Source organism: Homalodisca vitripennis, chromosome 4, assembly GCF_021130785.1.
Source record: "Homalodisca vitripennis isolate AUS2020 chromosome 4, UT_GWSS_2.1, whole genome shotgun sequence".
NCBI lineage: Eukaryota > Metazoa > Arthropoda > Insecta > Hemiptera > Cicadellidae > Homalodisca > Homalodisca vitripennis.
Genome location: NC_060210.1, coordinates 97905960 through 97931085, shown reverse-complemented (window position 1 = coordinate 97931085; position 25126 = coordinate 97905960). Strand labels below are relative to the sequence as shown.

Here is a 25126-nt window from a genome sequence, read left to right as displayed (position 1 = left end):
CATTGTTTTCTGCCATGGGTTTATATGATTTTCAAACTAATTTAGAAATTTTTACGTAGTCTCGATAGTAAGAATTTTAACAACTTGAAGTATAGCAGGTGCTAGACCTGAGTAAGGGAATTTATGGCTGAGACCTTGAGGGGTTTCAGCTGAAATGCAATAAAGTGCCAATGAAAACACATGACAGTTTATATTAACAATTTCTTATAATTATTATTTGATCTTTTTTATTAAACGCTTTTGGCTAGTTTACGTATTCAATTTCATGAACAGCTATTGAAAGCTAGAACAGAAAATAAACGTTGGTGGAACACAATTTAGAAGAAGCCACAGACGTAGTCTTTAACATTAATTATACATTATTGTTTTTACAATGAAAATATATATTTTCATAGTAAATGTTTTGTCCTCATCATATTACTTAATTTATGTTCACAATTTTCACCCATGCGTTCACCGCATCATAGAATTTTCCGGCTGTGAATAAGTGAATTCTGTTGAATTGGAAAAAGCGTAATCAACAAGATATAGGAGTACGCAATACCATGGTGTTTGCGTGCAAACTGTCCAATCTATAGGTCATTTCATTATTGAGATGTCCTCAGGGCGGAATAACAGACATACAACCGTACATAAAATACTTTTTAACATCAATCTCCAGACAAAAGAGATATTGCATGAGCCTACTAAGTGATAAGCTTCAATGACGCTTAGTCAAATTCCATGGTTTCACATACATCACCAATGACCTACTCGTATTTGTGGAAATGAATTTTCTATACACAATTAAATGTATGGGGATGGAACTTTTCTAGATAAATCTTTCCAGATGATCCACCCGCATTTTTTCATTAAGTTACGGCTAAGGTAGGGGTGTTCGAATAATACAATTCTGGTTAACTAGAGAGAGTACTATAACGCTAGAGTGCTATGAAACCAATCTTGTCTCTAACATTTAATATTTACTTTCTACTCTATAATTTATCCTTTTACTCTATGCGTAATAAGATCAAGTGTTACTATGCCATATGATTAGTCTCAGATTAATTTACATATTATGTATTCTGCAATTTTCCCGTAGCCGCCACAGTAACCGTAATATCAATGAAAAAATATTTGTTAGCTTTCAGCCAAATGCCATTGAGTAATATTTACCATCGCCGAAGTCAGTGTTGCCAATATAGAAATGTAAATTCCTGCAAGATTTCAAGTACAGGTAAACTGTCATATACTGCGTGGTCAGACAGACATAGAGAAATGAATCTTTATAACCCCAAGTGCTTCACTAGTGCTCAACTTAACCTTTACATCACCCACTCTCTCCTTATTATGTTCATAAATATTTACATATAATACTTTATGGTAATACAACGCATTGTATTGATTACTACTAGAGTCCGTTCAAGACTCAGCAATAATACTAAATATTTAATTACTCCATATATTACGTAAAATATTGTTACACCAATAATCATAATTATATATTGTATAAATGCATACAACATATAGCTGGGGAAATAATGAATTGGGTCGCACTTACAAGTTTAAAAGTGATATTGGACTATGTGCTTCTAAAATGGTAACAAAAGTTTCTCTCGACTTTATTCCCATTTCTCCAGTACACGTGGTGATATAATCATAATATTTTTGTGGACTGAGAATATTAATAATGTTTATGCAAATATTTTTTAGACATTTTCTTGACCAATCTCTAGATTTATAAAAATTTCTTGCAGAATATCAATGTATCTGCATTCATAACAAAATATTCACTCTTTAATATTTTGTTTGTATTTGAGTAACTGTCTTTTCTGTTTACAGTATTGTTGGTGAACATAAACTTTAAGATTGTGTGTTGGATAGAAATTAATTATTTGTTAAAGTTCGTAATTGATTAAGTTAAAGTTATAGTAACCAAAGTAGTTACTTTCAATACAACCAAACCATCAACTAATTGTTACCCAAACAGTTGCAATTATGGACAAATAACTAATTTTAATAACAAATTTTAAATTACAGTCTTGGAAAACATGGAGTTTAACCCCTATTGACTTTTTATAATATAAATGTCTTTTGTACCACTTATTTGTTCAAAAATAATATAAAATATATATAAATTTCATATACAAAACGTCATATAAGGATAAAAAGGAAAAACAATGTCACATAATAATGTATAAATTATTAAGAAATAAGTATGTATGAAAATTTTAAAACATGGATACATGAATGCACAGAACTAAAAATTCTAAACTTGGCGCTAACTTAACAGATATGCTGATAACCAAAATATAAATCGAATAGAAGTATAAAATTCACAATATTATTACAAAAAAAAAAAAAAAAAAACAGAAATCCAGAAAGGCCACAGAAGTGCTGATGCAACACGCATTTGTATATTTAATCTGGACTTTGTATATCATTATAAAAATAAAACATAAAAAAGATTGTTAAGAACAAGTCTGACTACATACTTGTTTGTATGAGAATCTCGACAAGAGCAGTGTTTGAACACTAACAGCAACACCTTTGAGTTTAATATTAACGATCAAGAGCGGCAAGTTTCACGGCGGCAAAGAGAACAGAATCCTTAGAAGATGCGTTTTATTGGAGCGCAGCGAATCATGGGATTGGACATCAGTAAACTGACAATCTCAGGTACGTGTGTATAGCCTGGGGGGCTAGGTGTACAACTCTATATGAGGTAATATCACTAAATAATTATTGTTCTTACACTGTAATGTAAACTTTTTATGATAAGAATTTTTTTTATATAATATATATATAGTATATTGTATATAGTATATAACATGTTGATAATAATTTAGGCTACAAATTAAATATTCCAAGTGACAACAGATAGTTACAATAACATATATCAACAGTGTATGAATAGTTTTTATATATTCATTTACAATATGTGTTAATATTGCGCGATTCATGACCTAGAACACTATAGAATAACGGTGGGCGCCATTAGTGGTGTACCGACGTTAACGTGTCCTTACCAATTCGTGGCTTTGTGCAAATGGTCACTGTGCAAAATATTATTATTTATCTCTACATTACCTCGTTGTAAACATTGCTAGACCTATAGGTCTACCATTGTCACGTTTGAATATGAAATTGTTCTAATTTGCAACTGAAGTCAAATTCACCACCCCGAATGAACTCGTGAGCTGAAAATTTGTTTTTACAAAGCAACATTTGCTGAATACAAATTTATTTATATTAATTAATAAAGTCATATGAGTTAATAAAGTTCAAAAGAGAAACCTACAGAAGCTCAGGGACTCAATTGACGAGAGAGGGATCTGGGATGAATGGCATGAGACGCACATTTAATGGGTTCTCGGACAACTTTTTCACATATCTGTGTGTCATTAAGTATTAGAATAAGCTATTTCTCGTTCACAAATATTACTGGCATAATTAGTATTTGTTTAGGTTCCAAATTTCAATACGCTGTCATTTTATTTCTCTCAGATGTTTTGTTACAAATAATGCATTCGTTACTATTTTTGAGAAAGAGGCAAAGCAGAACTATTATTGAATATATAGGTGCGGCGCAAATATAAAGATGAATTTTCTTGGTATAAAAAAAAGGGTTCCCTATAAAAAGCTACGCTTATAGAGTGTATTGCGTAAAGTACCTCATAAACAGTGTCAGGCCCTCTGGCACTGTAAAGCTCTCGGCCAATTCGTGAAACTCCTCCGGAGAACCGTGGCGAAAGCCGTAGTAATCGGTAAGGTTGTACAGCACAACCCACTCAACGTCGGAAGCATCTACGTTTTCATCCGGGTCGGCGGTGGGGGCAGCAGTAGGCGCGGCATTTGCGGCCGGCAAGTCCAGATAGAACTGAGAATAGTCCAGTACCTGCGGATAAATTTCGTGACTTCAGCAGTTTATATCATAACTAGCACATTTATGTAGTGTGTCAGATTTGTGGTATATATACAAGTAAATGGTATAAAAATGTGGTATAAAGTTGTTACCTGGCCAGTATCTATCTCTATCTTGTAGAGCCTGATGGCGGGATTGTTGAGGCCTGCAGAAGAGCGGCGGGGTGTGACGGAGGGAGCGAGAAACAGACGTGATATCGGGAACCCTGCGTCATAAAACAAGCGCACTGAGAAAACTTAGCACTAAATTACTATCACCTGTGTATTAGCGAGTCTCCTTAGCTCAAATCGTTCCGGTCATTACAGAGTCATATTTAGTATTCTGCAGTCGTCTGGATAAACAGGCTGCTTCCACTGAGAGTTGTTTAATTGGATTTGTTCACAGGTAATTTGTGACACAAAGTTCCGTTAGTCGTAGTGAATTTGTGACAAACAGTGGGGGTCATAAGTGTTGTAGAAAGCCCAGTACAAAAACCCAATATGATCTAGAAGTAAAACATATTTAGTTTTGTATTGAATTTAGAATATTTGAACAATTAACCTACAGAATAAAATAATCTAACACTCAAAAGCCTATATAACTTTTAAGAACAGTGACTCTCATTTCCAAAATTGTAGTCATGTATGTATACTGTAAAAGGTTTACATGTACTCTTAATTATATTATTGTGTTGTAAGATAAAATTAAAAACAGGTGATATATTGCAATATAGTAAATAAATATACGCATTAAATGTTACGTTTGTATAAGTTCCCATACATAATGTTTGCATTTGATTTTGAAGATTACAATCAATTATGAACTTTTCTCGGCAACTAATAATAAAAAGAACTTTTCAATAAGTAGTGTTTGAAGACAATACGTATCCTATATCACGGAAAACCGTTCCTGCTCTTATTTATAATATTTTATATTTAACATTTATATTTAATATTATGCGATATACCGTGTAATCTATGAATTAATCGCTGAGCTTTAATCACTCGAAAGACTGAATATTTTCATTTCTCTGTGTCTTTTTCACTGTCTGTCAGACTGTCCACACGATATCTTGAAAACTAGGTTACGTATATTTTAAATTTTGCATGAATCTTCATTTAAATATGATTTATGAGTTTGAGTTGTTATAATACTATACTTGATTGTACTAAGATTGTTAAAGAAACTTTATTTATTCTACTGTTTTATCGTTTGTGTAATGGCTACCCCAAATACAAATAAAAATATTTACCAACACTGCCAAGTAACAAGGAGTGATTTATAGGATCATCAAATTAGATTTTGTCTGTAAAATTACTAATCAATAGGTCAGTTGTTCTCATCCATACGTGCTGAGATATAGACAATCACAATTGACATTTTTCCATACCTTGAACTATAGGTTTTCCTACCTGTCAATCAATACAGGAATAAATCGATAAGACACGACCTTCAGTTTTATTCAGTTTCTAAAATTCATGAATATATTCTCGTCTTATTTAAAGTAATTGCAAAAGTTAAGAGATGTATATTTTAGGAAATATATTGTTTTTTTTTCTGCAACATGATTTTTCTTTCAATTTATAATAATTATAAATTTCTCTGGTATAACATTTTTAAATGTGGTATGATTTATTCAGCTAAACTTGAATGAAAATTTCCTTATTTAGGTATATTGATAGGTTCGATTTATGAACTCTAACGGTTCAATAAAATAATAATTATTGTCAGAAATTAATTTCGAGACCATATAGGAATATATTGCATAATCAGTAAATTTGTTGACCGCATATTAAATAAATAAATATTATTTTATCAAATAAAATATTATAAATTTTATTGATATTGAAATTTCAATATTTATTTACTATATGTTTTAGGAGTAAATATTTTTGAAAATTACTGTTATTACATAGTCATATTTTTGGCATAACGAAATGATGAACGTACAACTAATTATAGTTTTTAATGGATTGATATTGTAAACCCTTGGAACGTATATTAACATTTACAATTCGTAAAATATATCGAGATAAACTTTGATGTATTGCTGAAGAGATAAATCTTCGGCCCAATTTCAAAGAAAAGAAAGGAAGAGTAAACAATTTCTAATTACTTCACGGTACGTCAATATTGATGGAGTTGATTGGCACTTCAAAGCAGTTGTATTGGTGCTGTTTCTTGAAGATCAAATCTTTACTTACTAGAATTATCGAAGAATATGTGTAACTTTAAAAGAACAATGATTTCATAACCTTATAAATATGGTTTTTTTTGACGTAATAATATCAGTACAGATAAGTAACCACTGGTTTTCGCTTGATAAGCTATAAATGAACCTGCAGTTACCGAGTTCGCTGTACACGAGCCTGAAGGTGTCGGAGTGCAGATGCCCGAAGAACTGCCCTGTGATGATGTCTGCGTACTTCCTGATGAGGGACAAGAACTTAGTGTTATGGTAGCTGGACATAGAGGGCTTGGGGGGACTGCCGACTCTCTCGTCCACACCTGGAGCTATGTGGCCCGCCAGGTACACCTACATATCATCCAAGAGAACAATGAGGAGAAGTTGTCTTATAGCCCTTGAATATACATTGAATAGCAGTTAATATTTTCAGAAAAAATTAACTTGAAATAACAGAAAAACACGTATGTTATAGGTTGCTTCATTATTGATATAATACCGAATTGATTACGTTAAGTAATAATTGAGAGCTGCTTAAATAGTAACATTATTTCCAATCAAAAAGCTTTCTATTTTAAATCTAGTAATTTATCAGTCGAAGTAGGAATATAGTTCTAAACAGTTATTATTCAGTTATTGCACAGATTACTAAAATACACTAATTCACTCTAGTAAAGCACTTTATAAACTCTTTAGTATGAATATTTTCAAGTACACAACATCTTTAACTCACTGTTTCGCCTCGCAGCTTCGACTTTGCTAGGACTTTCTCCAGCCATGCCCATTGGCCAGCCGGATCTAACTCGGGTACACTTCCGGTACACAGGTTCGTGTTGAGCGCTACCAGTCTGAGTTTTCTCTGCCTCCGCTCTATCGTGTAGTAGCCACCTAAACAGAAATAAGAAATTGCAATAAATAAATAAAATAAAATTGTTAATAACACTTAATCCACAAATGAAAATACAATATAAGACAAAAAATAAATATCAGAACGTACAACGTCACGAAATTCCAAGTAAATCCTTGTATCAGATGAAACATTAATACAGTACACATTATAGAGTCCATCCTTATCGTAAGGCATAGGTACTTCGTTCGGTCCTTGCCAACTATTGCTTATTTTAACTTATATTTAATTAAAATGCAAAATTAAATAAACAAATAATGCTTGAAACCTGATTTGTTATTAGATGTTTTTTAATTAGAATAATTGTTTTAAACAGTCTACGATTGCGTTGTAAAGTAACAATTCACAGTTTTTTTACAAATTCTTTGCTCCAGTTACATCATTTAAATTCACCAGGCAATTCGATGCAATATTTTAGTGTTATGTATTCCTAACAATGATTAAATATTGATTTCTTTACTTTAAGACTTTAAAAGACGTTATTCATTGAATTTCTAGTATTTGAAGCAAGGTTAACTGTTCCATTTATCTTACAAAACTTGTTCAATACTTTAAAAACAAATAGGTATATAATATTATACCAATACAATATATGCGGTTGGTGAAACAATGGAAAAGACCACTCTTTCCTATATTTCTTTATAATAATTTTAACTAATTGTTTTTAATTTGTTCATAATTGTTCCAAGTAGTACTTGAAATGAACTCCCTAACATTAAACAAAAATCTGCATTCTCTAATTAACTAACGCGTAATGTAATGTTTCTTTAAATACGCATAAAATTTTCTCATCGAATATAATTTAGAGAATTAACTACTTGCTAGTAGATACTAGTAAAAGAAATCCAGTTATAATATTTAAATTACGCATCAAAACCATAATCTTTAATATCAATATTTATATATTGATACACACACACACACACACACACACACACACACACACACACACACACATATATATATATATATATACATATATTTTGATTCATGAACAATAACTTTCTTTCGATTGTCATGACACCAGCCAGCTCCTTAAAAGTCTAAATCCTGTGCAATTGCCCTCCTAAATACAGCTTCATCGATAGAATATAAAATGCAATTTCATCTGCAAACACGTTTGGAAGACCTGCGAGTCCCTTTCCAAGTAAACATTTTTAAAAACCAAATAAAGAATTACCGACTAAGATGAGCCTTGCGGCACTCGTAACTGAATGTTCAGTTGTTAGTTAAATGAATTTTTATATATATTTTTCTTTCCGTTTGTAAAACGGAATATATATGTATGTTACTATATATATATGATTATTACATATACAATTATCATATAATAATTCTGCACTGGTTTATTTATAGCTTTGTGAGCACATAGACAACATTTAAATTACAGCAAATAAATACCACAATTATTCTTAAATTATCATAACTATCCTACTATTCCCAGATGCTGAGAATGTGTGCAAGTAATATATTACGAAGAAGAAGAAATAAAAACTATAAGATCAGTTTTGATGTATAACTAAGTATTATTGAAAAATTCATAAAATTTGGTTTTTCTATTAAACAGATACACGGATGTTACATTTTGGTAGTCACGTGGGTTACGAAGTACGTTTAGCAATCTTGTAAATACAGGCATTTTTATTTGTGGATCCTGGAGTGTTATTATAGTGGACAAATTGTATTAAAGTGATTTGTACCTTTTACGAAGGTTGCCAATGCCTCCGATGGTAGCCACAACTTCCACAGTTCCGACAGGTTCTGGTAGGGGTTCTCCTGCGTCACAGACACCTCAGGATCATCGTGACCCAGGACAGGGAAGACGAAGTGGCTGGTAAACACTTGACTGAGCAAGTGAGTCAGGTTGGTTAGAGCCGCCATCTTGTTTATGTTACGACTGTTTGTCAAGCTATCTCTAAAACAGTTAGAATATTAAGGACATAAGTATTATATATCTACATACCAATCAATTTAAAGCATTATTTATTTTCTAAATAAAGCAAATTGTGTATTGTATTCTTTCTGACAAACATAGGTAAGAAGAATTGATAACGAGATATTCACATGGAGAATTTTACTACAATTCACGTGGATAATATATTACTATTGTCCTCAAACTGTCATTATGCAGTAACAAATAGAGAGAAGTTTTGAATTAAAATAATATTTATATGTATAGATATTACAATAATTAAATTACAACATAATCTGTGTCATTAATAAACGCATTGTAATATTGCATTGCACCTGAAATAATTATACTCATCAATTAGTGTTTGTATGAAATTTGATAGCTAATTAGTTTAAATTGCACATGGTTAATAAAATAAAAGCTATAGTGTACCCAGTCCAGAGTATGAACTCGATGTCGTCGCGCTGTTTGTTGGCCATGGCTTCCGCAGCTGACTGCACCAGGGACCACGGGGAGTCACAGCTGTGTTCCCCGTACTTGCCGCGAGGACCTGAGGATCCTACCCTCAGACAATCTGCCAAACACGATAATAGTCTTAATGGCATTACGTGCCACAGAAAATAACATAAGTTTTAACCTTGAGTTTTGCTCCATAAGAACAATGTTAAACCTTATGCAGCTTTATGCCTTAATTTCGAAATATTGAGACCCTAAAAAACGCCGTAAAGATAAATTTCTCTGCTCCTTCGTTTCGAATTATGCTATTTTTACCTATTGATAAACTCTAGCCGGAATTTTCCCTTCCCTAACGATATAACGTATGAAACCACGTATTTTGCACTTGGCTGGAGATTAGATTGATATGTTTCATAACATTTATTGTTGTCGCATGCACTAAAACCGATCTTGTTACGGAGATGAGGCATCAGGCTACACGGCAGTAAAGATTTACCAGGCGAAGTTAAGGCTAAGAAGCCCTCTGTAACCTTGGGACAACGACAAAAGGTGACTTCCGAACCATCGTCAATGGCCGGGCATGTGGGCTGCTTGCAAGGACAGGAATGTTAGCGGTTACCAATCCAATCAGCAGCTACGCTCGACAGCAATGTAGGCAATATGAAGAAAAAAATCATTCTGGCCGTGAGAGCCGCAGTACACTTACTTTTTGATAAGCCTCAATACGTATTGAATACTATTGTTTTTTCAATGTGTGAAATTTCCTTAGAATGGTGATTAAATAAAATTAAATTTTGAGATTTACTTCTGGATAGCTAATAAAAGTATAGTGAGTTTAAAATTGTGCATAGGGAGAAAAATTAAGGTTATTTTATCTAATGGTTTTACTTGCCACTGTCATATTTATTACACAAGGTATAGTGTTAAATATATAGTTGCTACACATAGTTTGTGACAAAGGATATTGAAATATCGTCTTTACCTCAGGCAATATCTCATGTAAGGTTTTGTAGGGTTGGTTTAGTTTAAGATTAAGGTTGTGACATATTTTGAGCAAGGGTTGCTGTGAGAGGATTTAATAATAGGTTAGATTGGCAGTACAAATACCCTCAAATGAACCAACACATTTATTTGTGACAACATTTCATTAAATTGATTAATTGATTGCGTCAATCGACATATTAAGCACAAAACTTAATGTCTTAATACTTTGAAGACAGATTTAATATTAAATTATTCATTACAATTTATTTTGAATTTAATTCATTATAACATTTACTAGTAATTTTGTAGTGTTGCAATAATAATGAGTTCATGGACTAACATGAGAAACTTTCTTTAAAATAGCTAAACATTTACATGAATTTATATTTTCGAAATTGTGAACATTTAAATAGATATGGAATTGAAAATGATTAATGAACCCTAAAATATACTAAGTTCTTAAAATTACTTACATTTTATTTCACATCACACTTATTACGCCTAGAGATATTTTTCCGCACACGAACACAAACACTCCCGAACTTCACTTTTCGAATTCCCGGCCTCCACTTCCTCCCCTCCTCCTTGTTCTTCAGTTTTGATGTTCTTCTCCCGCCAGCTCATTGACCACGCCTCTGCCAAATCTCTCCATCATAATTGGTGAGTAACAATTTTCCATATCAGCATGGCTGTCCCTTACATTGTCGCACGGTTTTTACAAATAAGCATTTCCTGTTTGTTCACCATCGGCGTCTGGGCGGATGTGCGTATCTACTTACATCCGGAGGATGTTTGTCTCGAATTGCAATACGAGACTTCCTTTCCAGCAACTATCTGTACATATATTCTATGAATTTTATTTTACTAATAATACATATGTCTTATATTCCCCTGGCTTAATGACGATTCTACCTACGAATCGTACTTATAGTCTAATTAAGGTTATCCATTGGGTAGTCACGTTCATGTACTGTAGGCTTCAGAAATTTTTATTTTGATGTTATTAATGTGGATGAAGTAGAGGGCTATAAAAAGAAGTAGTGTTATTATAGAAGTCCAGGCTAATAAAATGTACAAAATGAGTTCCATGTTGTTTACTATGTTTTTGTCGTCGTGTTTTAGCTGGAAGTGGTGTTGTCTTTGTAGATTGTGAACAAAGCAGGTTTTGCATAATAGGTTGTTCAATTTCTTCCATCTTCTTTAAGGGTGGGAATTCTTGATTATAATCTATGGCTTTAAATATCACTTCTGAACTGGTCTTTCCTGGGGTTGATAGTGGTATTACTTTGGGGTTAGTTGGAGTAAATGTCATAGACTTTATACATTTGTAAGTTTGTCGATTCCTTTGGTTAAAATCTATAGTGTTATTTGTTTTCGCTTTTAGTAAGGGGGAAGTTCGGTAAGGGTTAGTATAACCTCCCCCTATTTCCCGTTTTTTTGTTGATTCTGTTTATAATAATTAGACTTGTAACATGATTCGATATTGTGGTTTGTTCGCTTGCAGTACCTGCAGAACAGCTCTTGTGTATTGTTGGTTTTAGGTGCTAAGCGGTTACTTTGGGGTTGAGAAGTTAATGAACGTTGCTTGAACCAACATTGTTCAGTATTATGGTTGTCTTTACGGCAAATAGTGCAATACCTATTTTGTCTAGCAGGTTGTATTTGGGAATGGTTTTGTCTTCTCCTATCACTGAAAGTAACGTGTTTAATCATAGGTGGCCTTTGGGTTTGTTTGGGGTAGTTTGGGCTTTCCATATGTCTATTCTGGTGAGGACTAGGTGTTCTATCATATCTTGGCTTATATTTTGAGTTTTCATACGGGGATGGAGACCTTTCGTACCTGTGGTTATGATTTGAAATTTGGTTTGTAGTTAGGGTAGCTACTGAATTGGTTAGGGTGTTAACTTCTGCTTGTAGTTTATGGATGATGTTTTGTTCATATAAGGGTGTACTATAGGGTCTGTTTGCTGCAACCCTATTGTATCTTTCTTTGTTTTTCATTTGTATTAGAACTAGCTGTTCTGTAGTTTTTAAATTAGTCTCTAGATCACTTAAGGTGTCGTTTTTCAGTCCTATAACTCGTTCACAGATTTCTGGTTTTAGTCCCTGTATGATAAAATGTATAATTTGCTTGTCCTGTATCGTAGGGTCATATCTTCGGCATGTTGTTAATATATCTAAAAAATAGTTTAGTGTTGGCTCGTTCTCTCCCTGTATTTTGTGTTCTAAAATCATTTGTAGACTCTGGGTTTGTGCTAATGGAGTGAAAGCCTCTATGAAACTTTTAGCAAGTTGATCCCATTGTATAACTTCCCCTAGTTGTTTTTGCTTATAGTATTTGAACCAAGTTAGTGCTGTGCCTGATAAATGCGCTGGGAATAAATTAACTTTAGTGTTGTCTGTCCATCTGTTTGAAGTTGCTGCCACTAGGAATTTGTCTAAAAAATCTTGTGGATTTTCGCTCTGGAGACCTGTGTAAGTCCCAGCAGATATTTGCGGTATGTTTTCCCCCATGGTTGCTGTGTTCGTTCTGTCAGGTAGTGTGAGTGGCTCGTAATGTTGTGCTAAGGTTGGGGGTGCTTGTGTCTTGATGTCCGCCTCAGGGTTATGTACTATGTCGTATAAATTTGTTCTCTGCACTAGAAAATCCTCGATTGTAGCTAGATCCTTATAGTTTTCCCTGTCCTCTTCACTTAGGTGAGTTTTTCGTGTAGTTAAATAATTAAATATGGTTTTAATATTAGGGTGACTTGCGCTTATACGTGTTAAGTTCTTAAGTGCCGCTAGGATAGGTCTGAGGTCTGCTACAGTGTCTGTGTCTCTAGATAGAATTCCATTTTCATTTAATATTTTTATTATGTCACTTTTGGAAGTCCTATATGTGTCTAATGGTATTAAATCTTCATGTAGTATGGTTTCCATTTAATTATACATGTCCATTGACGTACCTCGTTAGTTTACTTGGCGTTACTCTAATTACGGGTTTGAAAATATTTTTGAGTTATTGGAAATTTAATTGATCTTTTAGGTAAATGAGTGGTTTGTCACTGAAGTAGGCTATTTTAGTTAAATACTTTCTTATAAATATTATTTAGTTCTAATTTATACCTAGCCTATGAAACTATGTGCTCGCCCATGTGAGGAATTTGAATGCCAATCGAGTTTTAGCGCCTCCACCATGTAAGGTTTTGTAGGGTTGGTTTAGTTTAAGATTAAGGTTGTGACATATTTTGAGCAACGGTTGCTATGAGAGGATTTAATAATAGGTTAGATTGGCAGTACAAATACCCTCAAATGAACCAACACATTTATTTGTGACAACATTTCATTAAATTGATTAATTGATTGCGTCAATCGACATATTAAGCACAAAACTTAATGTCTTAATACTTTGAAGACAGATTTAATATTAAATTATTCATTACAATTTATTTTGAATTTAATTCATTATAACATTTACTAGTAATTTTGTAGTGTTGCAATAATAATGAGTTCATGGACTAACATGAGAAACTTTCTTTAAAATAGCTAAACATTTACATGAATTTATATTTTCGAAATTGTGAACATTTAAATAGATATGGAATTGAAAATGATTAATGAACCCTAAAATATACTAAGTTCTTAAAATTACTTACATTTTATTTCACATCACACTTATTACGCCTAGAGATATTTTTCCGCACACGAACACAAACACTCCCGAACTTCACTTTTCGAATTCCCGGCCTCCACTTCCTCCTCTCCTCCTTGTTCTTCAGTTTTGATGTTCTTCTCCCGCCAGCTCATTGACCACGCCTCTGCCAAATCTCTCCATCATAATTGGTGAGTAACAATTTTCCATATCAGCATGGCTGTCCCTTACATTGTCGCACGGTTTTTACAAATAAGCATTTCCTGTTTGTTCACCATCGGCGTCTGGGCGGATGTGCGTATCTACTTACATCCGGAGGATGTTTGTCTCGAATTGCAATACGAGACTTCCTTTCCAGCAACTATCTGTACATATATTCTATGAATTTTATTTTACTAATAATACATATGTCTTACACTCACATTTATTATTTTATATTATTTTATGTGTTTTATATTCTACATACGAAGGGTAAGATAATGACTAAGTAACGGAAACTACATTACAGTAATACTATATCTTTTTAAATTATTATAATTAAGAAAAATATTGTAACGCAGAGGTTATTTAGAAACCTTTTTTTAAAACGTTGTAATGTCATTACTAACGTAATATATTTATGTATTAATTTTAGTTAGTATTTTTGAACACTGACTTTATCATAAAACTTGTAAATCTGCGTTATACACCCATAAACAAAACAGTTCATGATACAATGTTTTTTTTTTGTAAATGTTTAGTTTAGCTCCAGTTCGCCTTATTCTTTGTGCATCATCTTGGATCTAACGCTGTAATAGACTTAACTCCTGAAATCTAGAGTCATATTAATCTGAAGGGATGCAAAAAAAGACGGCAGTATAGAAGTTCAAAAGCTCATTATATTGTTTCGCTACGAGTATCATAGATACATAGAATACAAAACACAGGGTAGTCTGGGTGAATACCTCTTCCAGGAATCAAGTCTGTGACAGTGTAAGCTTCCAGACTCTGCACTAAGATAGAGCTAAACTCAACATTCACACTAAATCGGCCTTTCCACCAAAGCTACTATATGTGCACAGTGTTAAGGGTCGAAGTTTTCTCACGAGAAACATACTGAATGCGGTGGACGCACACTGCTAGTAGTTCTAAAGTGGGTCGCAATTAAGGTTATGGATGTGTCGTAAGGAATATATTAATAGTGGAGAAAAGTTACTAAACCTTAAAAGGGAGTCCATCATAGTCATAGACACTTCATGATTAAAGTTTCACTCTAAATGCTAACTATATTTAACCATACATGATTTATTTATTTTTTTATACCTTTACACGTAATACATTACTGACTTACTGTGGTCTTTTGTGTTATAGTTTGGGTCCCAGTGAATATCAGTAAGGTGCCAGAAATAACCTAAAACAGAGGGAAATTATTAAATCCAGTTGAAAACATTGTAGAAAACACACATAAACACAAAATATATGTTGTCAAATTAAAACAAAACTACACTTAGCTTGTTTAATGCCATTGGTACATTTTAAACATTATTAATCGTAATGGGTGAAATATTTATATAAGGCAATACAAATATTCCATCAGTCAGTGGCTCCCAGTCAAGTTCACTTCTTGCTGATTTATACTTTTCAGTTGAACAAACACTGGGTAAAGCAAAATAAGGAGGTCACTTAAATCTGGGCAAGTTTATGAATGTGCAAGATATGAAAATAACCGCAAATTTTGAGATATTGGGGTGCAAGGATAGATAGATAGGTCTAGTCTATTGAGGGAGATGACTGTTGGAGTTAGTGGGGTCCCCTAAGTGTTAAGAGCTGTTGCTAGTCTAGTCGAAAGCGCCTGCCACCTCCAGGAGAAGCTGGTACAGAGCTGGCTTCCCTTCTTCTAAGGAGACCTGATTGAGATTAATTCTTTCTCATTGATCTTGACAGAAAGCGGCCCCTACGTACAATCTTACCCTTTCTGAATATCCCTTTGACTAGTAATCCCGCAACGCATTCGGAAGCGCCCTACGCGCCGCCTGCAGTAATCCCGATAGCCGTGCGGGAAGGATTATGACGGTAAACAGTCTTCATAATAATTTTTCGTTTTTAATAATCTCTCGCTTTATTACAAATATGATCTAGCGGAATAAATGAGAAACAGTTTCAAGCAGTTTTCGTTGTCCCCGCTAGATCGCAGTTCTTTTATTTAATTTTTCAGATTCAATTGACGGTATTCAACCTGTTGTTCTAAGTAATCAGCTGATTCTATTTCTGTTTTTGCAGTGAATACCGTTTGTACCTTCAATTTTCAAGTTACCGGTTGCTTTGATTGTAAACGTTTTGTTCTGTTTACCGTTAGTAAATAAACGTGGCTGTTACTTGTGTGGAATTTCTGATTACATAAAATGGCGCGAAAAAGACTTACGGACGAATGTTTGGATAATATGCTTCGCTGAAACTTACTGCTCGGCATTTTCCCGCCACCATCCCTCATACAGTATGCCACGTATACAGACAGACCAGTGTCGGCGAGCAGGGGCGCGGTGCCCGGACACGATGTGCCGGGATTGCACCGTTGCGCTTTGTGTCCACTGTTTTCACGCCTTTTTCAAAAAAACTTCAAAAATGTTTAATTGAGCGTTTTTCATTACACATCTAATTAGCAAGTACTTTTTGTGATTCAATGTTTATTGAAAAATTAAATAAGGCTATTGCCATTCATACAAATTTAATTCATGTAAACAAAAGTCGTTTGTCAGGTATTTGGTCTTCCGATCATATGTTAGTTTAGTTATTTAAACGCATATATGTGACAGATGCGGCCAAATACAATATAATTGAATCGTAAAAATTAAGGGCTCTGTGGTGTAATGGTAGCACATTCACCCGGCAAGTGAGAGATTCGGGTTCGACTCCCGGCGGAGGCGGACAATTGTAACAATTGAAAAATTTTGTAACAAAATTGTAGGTAAAAAAAGAATAATAGTAGGTATTATAAAATATTCTATGTTTCATAGCCTCTAAAAATGTTACATTAAAATAGGAGAAGCGTTTGATAATAATTACAAACGAAGTATCCTGGAATATTATATTTTCTAAGCGTGCCTAAAGGGAATGAATGACAAAATATTTTTGACCCTTATCAGGCATTAAATTTGTGTTACGAAATTCCTCTTCACGAAATTGTTTCGAGTCTGAACTTAGCTGTAAATGACATGACGAAGGTCTCTTCCCTGGTGCTGTTACGAGCATACAAAGTAGCGTATTCCTCAATGCGCTAAGAAGTATATTCTTCTGGCAAAGGTAAGATCCTAAAGCATCTGTGTCGCTGTACAACTGGTTAAAAGACAAGAGCCTTTATCAGTCCTTGTTTTCACACTTGTATTAAAATGAGCCCTGTATTTTTCTCACTGATCGTCAGTAACAAACATTTTAGAAATACCTAAAAAATGTTTTAATTTATCTCATCATAAGTCTAAAAATACATTGTGGAAGCCAAATAATTGCCGATTATATCTTAAAAACTTACTGATCAAATTCACAAAATGTTCAAATTTGCTTTTAATTTAGAGGATTTACAGACATAATGCAAAGACATAAGTTGATATCTGGACAACTAAATATATCTATAACTGCAACTGGGCACAAGGTTATCTAGGATTAACTTACCACGTCAAGGGTAACAACAAAAACCATATGCATGTTCATTGAACTCGTGGAAGTTTTATCTATACAGTAAAGAATCTGACTAAAAAACAAAATGAATGGGAATCTTACCTTAGGGTTCCCATTCAAGATAAGAGTGCCAAAAGCAACCCTACTATGGATTGGTTCGAGAATTTACCACCATTAAGGACATTTTCAGGTGTGCATTCAGATTCAACGCCAATTAGGTTATATATACAACTATTTAAAAAAATTTACCGATAAAAGTAGAAGAATTTATTTAGGTGCTATTTTATATATATTTGAAATATATTTCATTTGATTTTGTTAGCTTTACATGCGAATGAACCAGACGCATTTATGCAACTAATTAATTATTCGGTACAATATAATAATAAAAACAAAACACAGATCTCATGCTATTTTTCCTTTATTAATATATCAATAAGATTATATCCGCAAAAGGTATTTTTAAAACTACAAACCGTGATAGAACACCAACAAGAATGATAAAAAAATATAACAAAGCTTATCGATACGTTTGACATCTCGGCTAACGAATACGCAATACAATAATAGCAGGTGATCCGCAGTGAAAGCTTATCTCGTCCATATATTTGTAATTGTCAGACAATGAATTAATAATTGCTAGTATTTTCCATTCAAGAGCTTACCGTTCTTTGTTTTTATTCAACTGAGTTAATTAATACTCTTTATGTGATGGTAAGATATCATATTATTATCAGAACATCTGTATTGTGTTGTTATCTATGTGTGAGAATTAAATTTGTACACAGTGAATTGTTACATTGCACGACTTCAAAATTAAGTTCTTATTAGCAGATTAAAGGTTATGAATGAGAAGTAAAAGTAGAAATAATAAAGCATTGAAAACAACTGTTTTCTTAATTCAAGGTAATGGAATCCTTACACATACTTATAAGAACTTTATGTAATTAAATGTATCATGTATAATTTATCATTTATTCCATATAGCATAGTCGTGCCTACTCTCGGCACACAAGCCTTCATGACCTTGAAAGTTATGCCATACTAAATTAAAGAAATCGGTTTAAAGAATGACATTCGATTTCAAATAAATAGGTCAGAATAAAACTGACCGTAACTTAAACTATAAGTATTTATTTGTTTACTGATCTTCCTTGACAAAATTGTAAATAATATATATAAAAGTAAATAATATTTTACTTACGACAACAAAAACTAAATTACAACTTCAACTTGTGTGTGTGTGTTGTTCTAGGAGGGTGAAGATTGAGTATTTTAGCATTACTTATAAAATAATTGAGATCCGCAAAATATCCAGGTGTTAATACAAAAAGGAGATATTAACAGCCCGATTTTTAACAAGGCATTTTATTATTAATAACCCTAATAATATACAACATATTCCAGTAACATAAAACCATACTGTTTGGATTCATCCGTTTGGGTTCTCATATTTAAGGGATGAACCTTTGCCTCCCATTGGCCAAATTTCATTAAAAAATTCCTTCTCTCTAACTATAGCAAACTAATAAGTTTCCTAGCATACATTTAGAGCAATATAATAGGTGCAGAGAACGAAAGAACAAAGTTTTACATAAATTTATGTTGACCGTGTCTTTTCTGCCCTGATCACTGTTTATTTTATTGCAAAAAATTACCAAGCTGGGAGAGTGCACTTTTTATATTATACTTATTTTTTATATTTGTATAAATAAGATAGAGAAGCTAACTTTACATCGCATGAGGACGTATTTAATAAAAATAATAAAAATATATTGTAAACAGCTAGCAAAATCGTAAATCTAGCTTTTATCTCTACGTAAATATTATCTAACTAACGGTACTTAAGATCAATTTCCAAGTTTTTAATAATTCCAAGTAGGGTCGCTTGCCATGAAAACAAGAACCAGAAATTTTCAAAGTTTACGCTATTAAATATTAATTACCGTAGAGTGGAATACGTTTTTGTATTCTCATGCAAAAAAGAACTAATATTGAACGACAGTGGATAATTGAATGGACAATCTATAAACGCATTTACGACCAAATTATAATTAAATTTACAATTTAGCTATAGTTGTGATTTGTGATAAGAATTCTGCTTTTTAAACCAATAACATAGTTATTAAAATGGCTAGGCTTCAGTAAGTCCAGTTTTCATTAAGTCCAGGACCTTGTATTTTGCCATTTTAATACTGGCTGTTTCATAAAGTCCAGTTGTCACAAAGTCCAGTTCTCTAATATTAATTTAAAATATAACGCAGTTTCATAAAGTCCAGTTTTCAATAAGTTCAGGAGTTTAATATTATTAAAATACAGCAGTGTCAGTAAGTCCAGTGTCACAAAGTCCAGAAGAACAGTCTGTGCCAGAGCAAGTCGCCGGCGACCGTCATGTTACTATGTTGCAGGGGCAATTCTGAAGGCGTTCCAGCCTCAGCGCAAATTTAATAATTCATGTGGATTGTTAAGTAAAGCAGCTTAAAAAGAATTAGTTTGAATTCAAGCTTTAAATATTTATCTTTATTTTATGTATATTTGCAATTGTGTATCTAACTTATAGTTTTAAAATGTGGGTTTTCATACAAATCATAGAATAAATAGAAAACAATATTTTAATTATTAAACTTTATTCAACCTAACATTAATTAATAAATATAAGTATACATTTGGAATGTTTATTGTATCTGTACTATGTATGTCCAATTAAATCACCGTAAATAACAAACAATACATTCAGAACAAAATGTTGTATTATTTTACTATATGAAAACTCAAATTCTCAATAATGCCAGACACTCAACAAATGTTTTGAAAGTATTGAGTTTAGCAAACACACATAAAATATATATTTTTGACGTATCATATGTTCGAATGCTAAAATAAAATTATATAACATTTTCCTGTATTAAATATGTTGTCTTTTATTAAGCAAAACAGGAAATTAAAATTAATCATTTTGCAAGCAACAACTGTCATTTCATTATGAAATTTTATTCAGGAGCTAGTTCTCATAACCAATTAAGATAACTGGTCTGTTACGTATTATGCATAAACCAGTGTTGATTATTTACTATTAAACGCTATTACTACAATGTTATTGATCAAAGTAATAAAAACTATAAGTCTTATATATTTTATATAAATATTAGCTCTGATAATGGCAGTAAAGAAAGAACCTGCTATATATTTATTATATATAATCAACCAAACAATAAACAGCATCTGGGATGTTAACCAGTCGGGCCCCTTTAGCTCAATAAACTACCTTGCCCCGATCATGAGGTTATATGACAATTGGCTTAGTGGGAAGCCTATCAGTCGTGGGGCTGGACAACTTTCATTTAAAACTGTCTTTCCGCACGATATATCAGAAACTAACTAACATATAGACGTTTGTTTATGCATGAAGCTTCAGTACTATATGAGGAACACTGCGTTCGATTGTGGTAAACGTCACACCATGAGATTTGGGTGACATTTAGCATGTATTACATTAGTCTTATGGGTAACCATTGTGATATTGGTAACAAAGCACAATAAATATATTTGTAAACAAACTCAATTTACCCATTATATATTTTAACGTCCTAATAATATTATATATGCGACAGTGCCTTTGTTTCTTTGTTTTGTTTTCACGCGTAAACTACTCAACCTATTGTACTGAAACTTTACATAGACATTCCTACGGTTCCTGGAACGAATATGGGCCTATTCTTATTTCGAAAAACTTTCCGGGCTCCACCATAATGGACTTAAAAATAGCGAAAGTTCCAATTCTTGGTCTTTAAAGTTTCGTAATTTTTATTGAATGAGCCTGTCAAGTAATCAACCTTTCTGTGTAAACATTATACTAAGGCAGCACACCAATATGTTTATTTAATTTAAGCACTATTTTATTTATATTTCATAATCAAATTTAGCTGACACTAAACTCCTGTTCTCAGTCTCTTAGGACTGTATATATATTTTTTCGTCAACATTTTGTTAATCGGGTAAATAAGGCAAATTCAACTATGGAACCGTAACTACATTACAATAGACTCGAAGTCAGTTGAAATGCTCGGAACCAGAGAGAGATTTGATCGAAGTAGGCTTCTCATTCCTAAGAAGGTAAATATATTTCCCTCGTCAGGACAACGATGAAAACTCATCTATGGCACTAAAAATACATTAGACCGGCAGTAGATCACAATAGCTGGAAATAAGCAGTTTTTTAAGCAAAGCTGTTTTCGGAGACCAGTGTAAATAATTTCATGATGAGAGCAACGAGATAAATTCAGTTATGGTATCGGAAATATGATGAATTTGAACGAGAAATGAATGCTCCTATACCAACCAAACATGATATAAGATTTTGTACCTCTGATCGTCTAACCATAAACACTGAAATTATATGAACCTAATCATATGACTACTTACGTTTGAAACACATTATAGAGGACCATTATATTACATCATACGTGTTTTGATAAAGTTGGCTTGGGACTTTGATTTTTTTTACCCGCGGGTAACAACTTGTATGACGTATTAACACATGTAGACTAATTATTCCAACACATCCCACACCATTTTTAAGGTGAGTGGTGACTAGATGTGTAGACTTTTATTATTTAAACACTAATATGAAACGCAATAAAATGAAAAGAACGTGAATGTATCATATGACAAGATCATGTGTATCATTTCGAAAAATATTTCATAATTAGACTTAATTGAAACTTCATTTCTACATAAACAAGAATGAGGTCAACTATTGAATTTGGCTGATAACACTGAGTTCGATAATGGTGAATGTCATTCCATGGGATATGGCCTAGCGTTAGCTATTATATTTTTATTGGTATTATATGCAAACATTGTGGCAATGAAAATATGGCAGAATAAATAAATTTGAGAACAAACCTAGTCCAATAAAGACTTTTTTACATGGAAAATTTTTATTCATATGGTAAAATGAAAAATTTACCAGAGTGGAAAGACAATGTTAAAAGTAGGTGACAATATTTAATATCAGAGAACTCTCGAGTTGTAGTTCCCCAATTTAGCTCACCGAAACTTTCATTACTGGAACACTGCTATAAAACATGATTCAATATGAGACTATAATGTGGTAAGTTATCTCGAGAAAGATTTCTTCTGTTAACTTCATTTTGATATAGACTAGGTTGGGTTGTTATCACTCAGTACGCCAACACAATTTTTATTTTATCTACCGGGGGTATATAAAAATGTCTCTTCTGTGCGACTGTTTATCATTCTATCTGCCTGCAGGTATATTGAAAATAAAATGTGTTATAGATTTGAAATTTTGAATGCAAACTCAGTTTGTTATGCAACACGTGGTGTGGCGTGTTGCTACTTTGTTTATATTATATTGAATTAGTAAAAAGCATTTATTATTAACACGCAAGCCTCTAAAACAAAGCGATAAATGTGCATTTTGAATTTTGCTCCATTTTAATTGTGCAGCTGATGAAACATTGAAAATGCCTCTTCTTGTGTGTATTGTTTCTGGGTAAACGAGACAGACACTCTTTTGTAGCGTATGTGGCTCTGTTGCGGAGATTGCGTTTTGAGCTTCTTCGTTACCGACTGTCTAGGCTAATTGGTTGGCCTAGGCTATTATGTCAGGACCCTATTTAAGCTGGCAAATTCAAGGATATCGAAATCATATTCCTAATGTACTCTGCTGTATTAATCTTTGTCGAATCCTTTTATACGGACGTGGACTCCAGATTCCAGTAGTCAAGGCTGTGACAGAATGTCAGATTTCAAACACTACACAAAGTGGAAGGTGAAGTAGAGCTAAACTATTAAAACTCCCTTTTGATTGAATCAGCCCTTCCAATAACAGTTGTTTTAAAGTGAACAAACTGTAGTAATTAATGTATGATGGCAGTAATGATAAGAAATTATTTCTGTAGACATTGATACCGATGTGGCATTTTTATGTACTTCCTACGTAATCTCATAGTTAATCCTATAATAAAACTTCCAGACATTTCTTAACTCACGAATATAATATAATAAGATACAATCTAACTAGAACACAATTAAAAAAGCTAGGCTTGGTAATACACAAATAAATGATGGCTCTGTTTAAAATTCCATGTTTTATTTTGTGAAATATAATTTTTCTTTTTAAAGGAGCATTTTTGGAATGATTACTAAAAGTATATATACAAATTTATTTAAATAACTGTTTTTCTACACCAGTTTCAATGAAAATACTGTGTTAATCTTTTTTTGTAGTATAGTTTGAATTCTTACTAATGATTTTCATTATACTTTTTATGTTTTTTTTATTCTGACAAACTGCTAAATAAAAGGCCTTCTGATCAGATATGGACATTGGTAAGAATTTGTCTCTTCTGACGGATCTGAGGTTGTTTCCTGTAATACGAGTAGTTTTCTAAAACTGTAACCAAAAGGACTATCTAGTGGAAACTGTTAGACTCATGTTATAACTATTAGAAAAATATGATAAACTCCAAACTACAAAATAGATTTATTTTCGTCGATTTATATTTTTTAACGTTCATCCATTATTACGATAGTTATTTACCGATCGATAACACGTGTTAATTTCTTCCTCAACCATGTCAGATATTCCACTACTGTTATGCCACCATAATAGAACAAACTATGCAATTTTGTTGAATAATTCCACAACACAAACAAAATAGTGAATTGCTTCAGTGTTTCAATGAAAACAAATGTACAACAATGCTCATGATTTCCAGGAATTTATTTAGTAATTTATTGTGTGTGCGAGACGAAAGCTATAGACAGTACAATGTGTCACAACCGGATACGGGAGGTCCTCCATAGCATGTTGCACCTGTCAATGACCCATTATCTCAAATGTGACGAGGGTGCAATAAACCAACACTCCCTCGCCCCTCGGTTCGAGCCGTGAGCCTGCCAGGCTCAAGGAAGTCCTCACCGAATATTTATATTGTTTGAGTTTATCCTACTCCAGAAATCAGATTGTTTTCTAAAAGTGTCTTATTGCTAATATAAACTAATCTATCAGAACTATTTATAAAATTTTATGTATAAAGTTAAAAGTGTTTTAATTTTTACATTAATGATGAAATTCTAAACGAGAATAATAAATTTACATGAATTGTTAACATAATGTAATTTATTCCTCGGGTAAAGTACCTTTATTTCAATGTATAATGTTGTATATAGGTAGATAAAATAAAGAATCAAAGATACAAATTTCTTATAAACTATGACTAGTGTGTATATGAACATTTTAAAATTATCTGGTTACTTTCAAATGACAAAACTACTTGCTGACGCTTTCAATGGAGTGTTTTTACAATTAAGTACACATAACCAAAATAAACTATTAAAATGATAAAAAATATCCATCTATAAAACAGTACAGAAATCTGCTTGATGAGGAGTAGTATAAAAATAGCACAAAGCTAAGGCAGTTTCCGGGTAGCCTACAGCTGACTTCACACAGTCCACAGATCTCACAGGTAGATAACGATGAA

At 32.8% G+C, this 25126-nt stretch overlaps 1 protein-coding gene across 1 annotated transcript in view; it reads right to left on the bottom strand.

Annotated features, from left to right (window-relative positions):
• The window catches only part of LOC124359820 (acid sphingomyelinase-like phosphodiesterase 3a), a 65783-nt gene that overhangs the window by 2186 nt on the left and 38471 nt on the right, over positions 1–25126 (bottom strand). The window contains exons 3-9 of the mRNA XM_046812875.1: positions 15292–15351; positions 9320–9461; positions 8676–8890; positions 6802–6956; positions 6233–6419; positions 3997–4109; positions 3654–3877 (exon numbers count right to left, since the gene is read on the bottom strand). Coding sequence (XP_046668831.1) covers positions 3654–3877; positions 3997–4109; positions 6233–6419; positions 6802–6956; positions 8676–8890; positions 9320–9461; positions 15292–15351 — 1096 coding nt within the window. The remainder of the gene's footprint in view (positions 1–3653; positions 3878–3996; positions 4110–6232; positions 6420–6801; positions 6957–8675; positions 8891–9319; positions 9462–15291; positions 15352–25126) is intronic.